Below are 12,259 nucleotides of genomic sequence, written 5' to 3' on the forward strand. Positions count from 1 at the left end.
TAAGGAATATTCTCCATTTATTTCACAACATGGTTCAGCAATACAATATCAAAACGTTGTTTTACTGTACAAAGGAGAAGTGGCAGCTCCTCTCCTCGTGCCTCATTAAATATATACATTTACAGATTTTTTTTACACCAGTGTAGTCGATATTTCTGCCGCTCCTGTTCAAAAACACAAAGTAGATTCAGAGACATTGGGAGCTCACACTTGTGCTTGAAAGACGCGTCCAAAGAGGGCACAAGAGTGAGGATCACTAAAACTAAACATAAAGCTACATGGTATTTTACAGCTGACAGTGTCTTGATTGTCTTTTAAAAAAGGGCGAAAAGAGAAATTACAACAAAGCCTCATCAATAATAGATGACAAAACATGTTTCCCGTTTAGTGGAGTCATTCATTCACAGCACACCGTCAGTGTATTGCACATCATCGCGTTATGAGTTCTGGAAAATGTAAATAAAATCAAATAATGGTGTCAAATGATAAGCAGGCCTGCGCCTCGAGGCCGCCGAGTTTTGTAAACAAGGTTAAAAAGAGAGAGAGAAAATAGAGCAGTTGGCTTGTCCAGAAACAGTGTAAAAAAAAGTATATGGAAAAAAATAAGACACTCATCAGGCAGTGTAAGCAGGTGGACTCCTGAGGTGATAATAATAATATTAATAATAATATAAAAATGCGATTTGAATTGGATCACGTGTAAACGGCACCCTTTTGTAAAATGACACAATATATTTGCCAAAATAGGTCCATGTAGGCCTGACAGTGTGTCTCTTTTCTTTCTTTTTTTTCTTCATTCAGTCAGTTTAAAAAAATATTAAGTTCTTTTTTTTTTCTTCTTTTTTTTTTTTACTTTTCAGATGATTTTTCAGCTATTTTCAAACCGGTCTGAGCAGCGGCACGGATGTGACGATGGGATGGGAGTAGTAGACGCCCGGGTGCGGGAAGGTGAGCAGCGGCTGGCTCACGGGCACGTTGGCACCGGCGCCTCCGCCCTCCGAGGCCGAGTTCTCGTGGTACAGGATGGGCACCCGGACTATCCTCTGCGCCGCGGCGTGGCTCAGGTTGGCGGCCTCCAGCTCCGCGGCCAGCTGCCTTTTCCACTTGTTCCTCCTGTTCTGGAACCAGATCTTCACCTGCGTCTCCGTCAAATGCAGGGACGCGGCCAGGCCGGCCCGCTCCGAGCTGCTCAGGTACCGCTTCATGTCGAAGGTGGACTCCAGCTGGAACACCTGGCTCCGGGAGAAAACCGTGCGCGTCTTCTTTTTGCGGCACGGCTTCTTGTCGTCGTCCCTCTTCTTCCACTCCTCCAGCTCGTCTTTTTTGGCTTCGTCTGTGTCACTCTCCTCCAGGATTATCTCGTCGCCACTTTTGCTGTTGTTGTGCTCGTCGTCCTCGTCCTCGTCTTTGACGTCCGGCTCGGATTTGAGAACCAGGTCTGGCGAGTCTCTGTCCGTGCCCGAGGTTGGAGAGGAGTCTCTGGCTGCTAGTTTGTCGGCGACTGAAACGAGGACAGAGGGAGATGTGGTCATAAACACTGGAGCTGATGTTGTTTGGAGTTTTATTACAGCCTGTTGATACTGGACAGCCTCAGACTAAACTGCCTAGAACAATGCCAGAAAAAAAATACATGTGCTATAAACATACACCATTTTATAGATAGAAATGACTGAAAACATCGTATTTATATAGACATATATCCACATTATAATTTACCCTCCTAAAATATAAAATATTCTCAATATGTACAGCTGCTTCATTTATTTAAAAAAAAACCCTCAGATAATTACTGCCCTAATTGAACATGCTTTCCAAATTCTTTGCACGATATAGTGCCATTCATATAATTTTAAATCCCACGTGAATAAATCACACAAACAGGGAGGTAAAGACGCTGTCAGTGACCAAGCCTCTGGGGGAAGATGTTCCTACTGAGCGCCAATAGACAAATCAAAAGCACGCTGCGCATCGTCACCCTCATCCGATGATTTGACGATGTCTACTTCATTTTATGCACAACGTGTCACTTTATTGATCTATTATCGCGCGTCGTGGCATAACAAAATAGGCCTACACAGAGGACAAGGTGTCAAATCACTACACACCCTGTGGTGTGGTAAAGACAATGCATGTCATAATATCTCCCACATCACCAAAACGCACAAAATCCACTTTTATCGAGTGCGTTTATGAAGAGGAAGTGCAGAAAATGTCACAAAATATGATGTCACAAAACCTACAGGGGGCATGGTCCTGACAGGTCCTATGTTGTGATTATTATTTTTGAAAAATAATTAAGTTTCCTTTCTTTATTCTAATGAAAAAGAAAAAGACTACAGCATCAAAATAGAAGTGCGATAAATACAGGAGTATCTGCGCCTAAAATATATGATAAATCGTGTTGTTTTGTGTCTGTCAGTCTTACCTTCGGTTCTGTGCAGGTGGGCGGAGGAGCTGAGGGTGTAGGGGTACCACCACGCCGAGGTGCGCTCCAAGTAGTGAGCCGGTAGACTGAACCTCTGTGCCGGCAGGTCAAAGCGGGGAAAGTTGAAGTCTCCGACCTGGGAAAGGGAAAATCCTCCCTCCAGGGCGGCCTTGGTGGCAGCCAGCACGGGCTTGGGTTTGGACGGTTTGCTATCACAGTTCAGCAGGTTCTTAATGAAGAAAGGAGAGTCCTTGGCCGAAGCGCACGTCTCTTGCGTTGTCTCTGGCATCGCTGTGTTTGTGGTCTGAGCGCAGAGGACCACGGAAGCAGGAATTAAAAAGAGAAAACAAAGCGAAGCTGACTTACGCACAGTCGATATCCTCCTCTGCGAGGAGTCCCTGGTTTATTCTTCTCGGTGATTTTACGCGGAGACTGGATTTCACTCGTGCGTCAAAACACGCGTCCTTCTAGACTACAAAAATAATAAAATAAAATATTTGAGCGGTGAAGGAAAACGCGCATAAACACGGAGATGTCTCATTCCGGGCTCTTTTCGTCAAAACGCAAACTGTGTCCACCCTGTCAGTCAGTCTGGCGTCTGATGCTAATGATGAAATAAAAATGTCATCCAAGTTAAATGCGGAAAGTATAGGCGATTGGGCATGTACAATGGCAAATGGGATTAAGGGAGAGACGGTGTGGAGAGAGAGAGAGAGAGAGAGAGAGAGAGAGAGAGAGAGAGAGAGAGAGAGCGAGAGAGAGAGAGAGAGAGAGAGACCGTCCCCTCTCTGTGCGCTCTGGCTGCAGGCTGTGTGCGCTCGCCTGTTATTGGTCTCATACAGTCTCCAATTAGGCAGCAAATGAACACAGTGGCTGTTAGCGCCAAAAAGGAAGGTTTGGGATAAGCGCCTCATCACACAGCTAACATTACAGTCAGCACGAGGTTACTCATGATCCAGCGTGGGGTTGTTTTTTATATCGAGATGTATTTTTGAACCACTTTCACTCAGGCTGCAGGTGCCTGGTGGATTTATTAAATTCGGCAATTTATGAAAACATTTTTGGAGATGTTACACTATATTCAACTTCTAAAAATATCACCAAAAGCTATTTATTTTAAAGAATAAGTGGCCTATATAACCGTTAAGTATATATTCCAAAGCATGCATTGATCATAAGGCCTAAATGTGATGATTTTATATCGTGAGCCCGTTCAAACAACATTGCATTGAATAAAAACATGAACAAGCCGTGATCTCTTAAAATAACAGTACTCAAAAAGTGCAAAAGTGTCAGAATCATGGTTACTTTTTATGTTGGTTTTTTTTTTCAGCAATAAAACACCTCCTTGCGCAGAATTGTTCCTAATTAATATCCTAACTTAAAAAAAAATACAATTAAATATAAGTGTGTGGTCCCCATGCCAGTCCTCTAACCTTCAAATACTCCCCAAAAAATTCTGCCTCTCAGACACAACATGAAAAAGGCCTGAGATCAGGCTGCAGCTACTCCACGTGTCACCAATGGGCGATTAGATTCATATTTCTAATTCATTGATTTTCAGCGAGGGCCACTTCCACAATGTCTGCGGGTCGCACAGTCATTTATTCCTCCCTAATCGATTAGGTTAATTCATCCCTCAGATTGCACTCTTTGTAAATGTGGTATGTATATTCACTCATTGATATTAATTGACTTGTTAAAAAGCAGTCCATTGGTTGGAAGCTGCTGTGGGAGAAGGACGGGGAGACAGCGCCCTCTGTGGGTCGAGAGGAGGAAATGCAAGTGTGGGGGGAGAGTGTGCGTGTGTTGGGTGTTTGTACTAATACGTTGTGGGGACAAATATCTCATCCCACTCACATTATAGGGACTCACCTACAATTTGGTTCCCACAAGGCAGACCTCTAAATTTTAGGGTAAAGATTAGGGTTGGGGGTAGGCATAATACATAAACAAGTTATCAAAATCACAATATAGACTAATGTAATATTCAAATCACAAGAGGCACAATATTTGTTTGTATTTGTTTGATAACATTGTGAATGAAGTACTGTGGTGCTGCAGAAATGTCCCAGCCTACAAATCATATTCTATATCTTTAAGAAAAATATATGTTTGGTATAGATCCTCCAAGAATATATAACTATTAAGTCATGATAATTCAAAGATATTTTTTAGTGAAAATGTGGATAAAAATGCAAAACAATTGTCATTACCTCTGATGTTGTAAATCATATCAGAGTCTCAATATCTGTCAAAATATTCACAATTTGATGTTTCTTCCAAATCGAGCAGACCTAAAGCAAGTCAACACGTCCTCCAAAGTAACAAAAACAAGTTTGTTTGAGACCCAGACAAATAGAAGAAAAATGTCTCCTCTCTCAGTACATTTGTCCAGCAGTTTGATCACACGTGACCTGTTCTCATTTCAGTTATGAATCATCCCATTATCACCTCCCTGCAGACATTCATTAGCCATGTGATATGCAGCCATAACAGAGGGTGTCAGTGACGAGGTAAAGGTTGCACTGGGTGCCACAGAGCTTTTTTTCCATCATTTCTAGAGTTCTTACAAGCTCTGGCGTGTTCGTGTAATTAACACGTATTATTCATTTAGTGTGCTGCTCAAGTGGAGATATCTTGTTACTCCGATGTAATTACCGCCTTTTCTTACATGGTCATCATCACAGGTGTTTGATGGCGCGCTCAGACTGCAAAATGTGTGCATTTGGTTCAGAGTAAAAAATCAAAAGAATTCACATTATTCCAATATGATTGTCGGTATTTGTGAATATGGACAAGAAGGTCTAATCCAATGTATGTTATATTATTTTCATAGCAGCAGAGCTACTGAATCAGTTACTTTTGTACCCCTAAAGAGAATTTGGATATGGTCATTGTGTCCACATAAGCTCTATTCACACTGGGACAGCATTAAAGTAACTCAAGCTCTTGGAAACTCCTACTGGCTGCAATTTCACCCATTTCTGTCTGGCTATTCTCATGAATGCTTTGTAGTATTTCCTATGAAAAGTAATGCACATCTCACAAAGTTTTGTCTGTTTTTGCAGCACAAAGAGCGTGAACATTTTAAGGGCAGGCGGGAGGAGAAGTGGATGGCTCAAACCCAGGACTTTGTCCCTGAGGACAGATTATTGTCTCCCATTGGAAACTTTACTTTTTACTCATGTTCAACGTCACAACATAACTTTTTTTCACTAACCTGAAACAAGTGGTTTTGTTACTTAACCTTCAGTAGTTTTTTTATCATGTTACCAACATGATACAATACAGCGACCTTGATGTCTTTAAAACAGCAACATTTATTTTGTAGGACATCATATGAGCTCTGATAAGTTTTGATAAGAAATCAAACTTGTTAATTATAATATGTTGTTTGGTAATACTTATATGCATTACTGAGCACAGAGAAGAAACTGCTTATCATTCTGAATAGTGGACATTGGTTCAATGATTTTTCAAAAATAATTAATTTATAAAAGCTTAAAATCCTGAACTAAATTCAAGTGAAGATTAACGTCCTGATTCTCACATATCTGATACTTTTTTCACAAGTGGCCAATTTTGGACTCCAGAATTATTGTTGCATTATACTGTATATATGACTTATATAAGACTTTAAAATTGGAAAATTAAAAACTTTTTTTTATCACAGCTGACAGATATAAATGTGACATTCTTGTTAAAAATGATTGAGTCACATGGTCCAAAAAGAAATACTGGCCTTCGTGCAGCCTCCTATATTTCATACTGTAAATAGCATAATACTAATCCCACATTGTATAGGCCTACCTATCTTTAGAGAAATAAATTATTGTGCTTTCATACTAACACAAAATTGTTTGAGATTATTGATATTTCAAAAAGACAATGGAGGATGTACAGTAGGAAATTAAACAGAGAAAGAAGCTGATAAAATAAATAAATATATAATTTGGGCGCTCTTCAGTGCGCAGATATCATTACTCTCCTCTCTGTATTATTATTTTAACCCTTGGATAAAAGTGACTCTTGTAGGCTGTTATCATATTGGCCTGATTCCCAGGTTGTGTTTTTGAATAGTCCAATAGAGATTGTTGAAGGGCCCAGCAATATTTATCACATGATAATAATAAATTACCACACTGTTTCACATATTATAATAGCAGTCTATAACTGGGGACAGAAAGAACACAATTGTTGCTTAAACAGAAAAAAAAACGTACAGACTAAGATCCTGTACTTTAAAAAAATACATTTCATATTATGCATTGATTAGAAACATGCAGTAGACATTGCCCGGAGGCTATATAGGCCTTCTGAATGCTCCATAAGTCTATTTTTGTTGCTCCTCGGGTAGGTTACTATGACTTTTATATTATTTATTTCAAAGCGCCCAGATATTGATTATTTCACAAGGAAAAATGACAAATGGCAGGAGGGAATGACACGGTCAGCAGGTTCTATTAGAGAAATGATAGTGTTGCTCGTGGTTTGTTAAAAGGTCCAGTTTAGATACTTTATAGGTTTACATCCATCATCGTCTAATGACCTATTTGATGAAAAACACGCGCTCTGGTGACAACGGCCCTGTGCAGCCAACTTCGCTTTGTAATTGCTCCCATATTAAATATAGATTTTTGTTTTGATATCTTGTGAGAATTCCTTTCGGTGGGTCAAAATTGTGATAAAAGACATGGATGCAATGGCAAAAGCTCAGAGGGAGAAAACTGGTCGGAAAATGGGAAAAATGGGTGGTGTAGAGGTGTAGACGCTGGAACTGTGAGTCCTGAGCAGTGGTGGAGGAAGTGTTCAGATTTGTTATTCAAGTCAAAGAAGCAATGAAAAAATACTCTGTTACAAGTTAAAGTAATTAAGTAATTATTGGAAAAACATACTTAAAGGCATACTATGCAGGAATTGCCGCTTACTGTCTGTAAATTCCTCCCTGGCTGAACAAAAGTAAAAGCAAACCCAAGAAAAAATGGGGAGAAAGGGTAAATACAGGAAGAGGAAGTGTCTCTTCAAATATAGACATTACTACACCCTTTTAGTGGGTTAATGCGTAATTTTTTGTCAGCTCGGCAAGTTTGCATGAAGTTTCCCAGTCGAGAAATTCATTTTTCTCATAATTTCACTAAAATAACAAAATCCTCTGATTATTCCCACACAACATGAATACAGAACTTATGTCATGTCTTGTAATTTTAACAAAAGTGTAAAATAACTTGTCTTCCTTGGCCCATGTTACACCCTTCCAACAGTGTCATGAAAATCGGTGAAATCATGAAAACCTATAGTTTTTCCAAATTCCTGAAATTTAAAAAAAACAAAACAAACCAAAAGCACAACCTTCTTTGTGGAGGTAATAATACTCTATTGCCGGTAAAAGTCTCTGCATTTAAAACGATACTTAAAAGTATTAAAAGAGTATTGTGTGTGGAGAAAACAAGCATTTATCACAGTAACCTGTCCACTCTGTGTCCTTCTTGCACTTTTAACTGGACGCTCCTGTTGGCACGAGCCATTAAACCATTGAAGGCCACACTGAGATTGCTTTAGATTTAAGTATTGCATTTAACTTGTAAAGGAATTGGTGGCCCTCCACTGACCCGGCAAGCTTTAATTGGGATTGTGCGAGTATTGATTGTAAGTGGCCGGGCGAATCTTGAATTACAGCCTGATTAGCTTTTACTCGGCCTCTTGCGCCAGCCAGTCGAAGGAGCTCAATGTCATTCAGGTTGGAACACTTCAGTGGCCACTTGACTAAAGGGAATCTTGTTACTTCCTGTGTAAACAGGAAAAAACATGTATTTAAGGAGGAGAATGACAGCTCTTCTGGCAAATGTACTTTAGTCACACAAGGCTGTAATCTTCCCATAGTGTATGGTGCCTTTCAGAAATAATGTCACATGTACCTGAGTAGATATGGGCACATAGAAGATGTATTCTCCTTTTTATCTCTCCTGCTCTCATTTTATCCACATTTTATCACTCCTTCTCCTCCTTTATTGTTTCTCGGCAGAGATGATGACCTCTGTAAGGTTTGGATGGAAACAGTCATAGGAGCGATGTAGCCCTTTTTCTCTATTATGAGCAGCTTCGCCTGAGCCCTCCGGGCACCCAGCCTCGATATCCACCCTCTGTACCTCCAAAAACTCTGCCGTGGATCGTCAGCTTTTACCCGGCCTGCCTGTATGTGTCATTACAACTCGGTAATCTGGAGAGGGCAACAGAAAAGTTCTCATCAGTGTCAGCCTGAGATATAGATATGGGCCGGGTAACAAATGGCCAAATGCACAGGCAGCAGAGCAGACCATCAATAAAGCAATTTCTTGTGTCATAACAGCCGCGCTTTTCCTAAAGCCAACCTTTCAAAACTTTTCCCTCTGCAAATCGCTGCAGCCCCACCATTAGAGTCCTGCCTTGTGAATTTAATGGATTCCGTACAAATAATATTCCACCATAATGGAAAAGGTTGAAGTCACTGAAGACAGATGAAGTCATAAACACGTATAATTGAGAATCAAAGACCGATAAATTTTAAACTGCTATCCATTTTCTCTTTTTAGATGATGATCTATGTCAGCACGGCTGCAGGAAAATGGAAGAGATTATGGGGGGAAATTATAACAATAAATTTTCTAAACATACACCTTGATTATGCTTCGATTTTTTGGAAGGGTAGAGGGAGAGGGAGGGGGGTTAGAAAGAAGGCTGGGATTGCTGAAAGCTTGCTGGCTAAATGGCACCATAAAATAGGTTCCCTGCTCTTTTGCCTGCAGAGCGTAGGCATGCCTGGAGGTGTGATTTTCCCCCTCCTCTAAATGGGGGAAATGAATTGTGTAATTTATTGCAAACGTGCACACAGTGAGATTAGATCAGCATATCCCATCAAAGGAACAACAATCAATCAGCCTCTAGTTAACAGCTTGAAACACATAAACCAGGGCACCTAATGGCTTTCCAATTTAACAGATTGATAGACTTATCCGGTCCTAAGGGATGAATTAAGAAAACCGGGTACTTTCACACAGGCACTGGCACTTTTGACAGGACCTTTTCCCCCCTCTAGCTTTCCAACCATCTTTACTCCAGAATATAGAGATAAGGTTAACCTGAAAATAAAGAGAAAGTCGGTTTTCTCTCTTTTCTTTTTTTTCTCCCTTTTCTGTTTGAGAAAGCACTCCAGAGCTGATTTGTTATTCAGATGAGGCGGGAGTGGAAGTGTGTCAGATGTGGAGAATGGGCTCATTTTAATGACCTGATTATCGCGGGTCATTTGGAACTGTGAAATCAAGGGAGCTATTCAAAGCCACTTAACAATATCTAAATGTGACCCGGGTGACCCATTCAACCAAGAATGTAGTTTAAAAAAAAGGAACTTGTTTATTTCATATCTTATTAATCCAATGATTGATTCATGTTAACTCATTGGTGCAAAAAATATTAAAGGAATAGTTGACATTATAACGAGTTCTCATAATTGCCAAGAGAGAAAATTGAAACCACTTTTATGTTTGTATAGTAACATGTAGCTGGAGCCTGCAGCTAGTTAGCTTAGCTTAGCATAATGACAGGGGGCTATGGCTAGCATGGCTCAATCTAAAGAAATTGTAACATGATATATACATTTAATCAGGACAAAACAAACTTTGCTTCTTATTGGGAGAAATGATCCACTCCAGGAGGTTAATGGTTCAGGTCAATAAATAGTCTGACACATATTCCCTCTGTAAAATGACAAATTCTCATTTTTACCTCCCCCAAGGAGGTTATGTTTTCTCTTTTGGTTTGTTTGCATGTCTGTTTTTTTCATGACACTGCTAAGCACTGCTTAGCTAAACTAAGCTAAGCTAACTAGCTGCTGGCACAAGCTACATATTTACCATACGGAAATAAGAGTGGTATGAATTTTTCCATCTAACTCCGGGCAAGAACACAAATAAGCATATCCCAAATTGATGTACTATTCCTCTTATTACTATTCTTTTAAGAGATGCAGCATGGAGCATTTTGTGTGGGCCCTACTTTAACTTTTCCAGATGAGTGCAGGTTCAGTTACCTCCAAATATAAGTGGCCACATTGTGTTTAGAACATGTACAAATGGATCTTTAAACACCAAATCAAACTAAACTGACTATACTGAATCATCAGTAGCTTTTATCAGTGGGGCTCCCCTCACTGGTGACTGAGAGCACTGTTGCAGCTCAGCTCAGCCTGGTTAAAAGCTTTCTGAATTATGATACAATAACTCAAAAACTTGGACAGCGATAGGCTGCTTTTCATTGTGAATGGGACCTGGCATTGCAGCCCGGCGTTGTCCGCTGAGCTACAGAGACTCGGCCAGTGGCATTACAGGGGAAAGTTGGGAAAGGCTCAACTTTACTCGAATGTCCTCTGATGCAGTTCAAGTGACAACCAGGCAAGAGCCAATAACGCCTCCAGCTTCACAGCTTCACAGCTTCCAGCGCTATGGCAGGACCACCATGCTGAACAGCTTTAACAATGTGAAATAAGAGGTAAAATATATATGCTTATTGTTGTTTGAGGAAACTATGCAACAGGAAATAGCCTACTTCCTTATCTCAAAAACTTTCATGGGGTTTATGTGAGGCGATGCACTCATTAGAAATAGTTTTTTTTTATTGTTTATGTACAGGCTTAGTTTTGTACTGTTTGAACTGAACATAAATACAACTCAGAATAAACCACTATTTGTTACATATCTTACATGTGAACTACTAATTAAAAACCTAAAGCGTTTTTAAGAATTGATACTATATCTGAAAACATAATATTGTGAAACTCAAGTCTATTGATATTTTCTTACATCCCTAAGCACCGTTCATATGCACTTCAGTCTTAAGTAATACATTCAGTATTTTGGGAACCACTGCACAAAAAGTAGTAAATGTTAGAGACTGAGCTTAATGCAAATGCAGATTCCACTGTTCTGATTGCATAATAAAAAACATTTGTTTACTCATATTGTATGCAGAGGATGTTGTGTTCTTGAGAATACAAGTTCTTAAAATTGAATAATGTTAATGTATTGCCTTGCTTACAGTATCAGAATATGTCAGAATATATTGAATCGTATCACATATACCCAGATTCTTGGTAATACACAGCCCCAAAAATGACACTATTATTAGAAGATGTGAAATAACTACTAAGTCAGTGACCACGAAACTTCATCAACAGTCAGCACCAAATACCAGCCTCAAAGAACAGCAAAATAAGGTTAAATGTCTGTGCTGTCCTCTTGAGATCTTAGCTACAAACCCAGAGAACGAGCGTAATGCACACTCTGTGTCACACTATTATCTTGTCCACATCCACAGAGACAGCTGATCTCTCTGTGTCACTGCATAATTGAGGAGCTGTTGGTATCAAGGATGTGACCCTGAGAAGGATGAGAAAGTGTTACCCTAGACCCCCGAGATCAAACCAGAGGAACCATCTTGAGTGGGAACCACAGACGGGGTGCATCTAAAGGCCAGAGACAGAAGACAGTCTCCCCCGATGCCTCTGCCCCATAATATATACATGTGACTGACGTTTGAGCTCCACTTTAATGTGACTGAACTCCACTGTAAAGAGAAACTGGATCTTCTTGTCAGAATAAAGCATGTCAAGGTCCGGGGTCAATTTTGTCTCATCTGAGACACTTTAGGAAATGGATTGAGATTCGGGTCATTGGTTGGGGATGAGGCAAAATTGATTACTGATGGATCAATAGATTGGCTAAAGAATAAGAGCCCATTACCAACCGATCAAAACTAATAGCACTTAAGCTGCCTCTTTGTTTCTGCTTTTCCATCAGCTTA

General features: G+C 40.1%; 1 protein-coding gene across 2 annotated transcripts in view; it reads right to left on the reverse strand.

The window, feature by feature from the left end:
• hmx3a (H6 family homeobox 3a) overlaps positions 1–12,259 on the reverse strand; it is a 24,194-nt gene continuing 11,935 nt past the window's right edge. The window contains exons 3-4 of one of the 2 annotated variants that reach the window (XM_059358935.1): positions 2,426–2,729; positions 1–1,501 (exon numbers count right to left, since the gene is read on the reverse strand). In XM_059358935.1, the coding sequence (XP_059214918.1) occupies positions 879–1,501; positions 2,426–2,714 (912 nt within the window). In that variant the 5' untranslated portion in view covers positions 2,715–2,729 and the 3' untranslated portion in view covers positions 1–878. Of the gene's footprint in view, positions 1,502–2,425; positions 3,036–12,259 lie in introns of those variants that run through there. The other variant, XM_059358936.1, reaches the window with a different exon arrangement.

Source organism: Centropristis striata, chromosome 20 (assembly GCF_030273125.1).
Source record: "Centropristis striata isolate RG_2023a ecotype Rhode Island chromosome 20, C.striata_1.0, whole genome shotgun sequence".
Taxonomy (NCBI): domain Eukaryota; kingdom Metazoa; phylum Chordata; class Actinopteri; order Perciformes; family Serranidae; genus Centropristis; species Centropristis striata.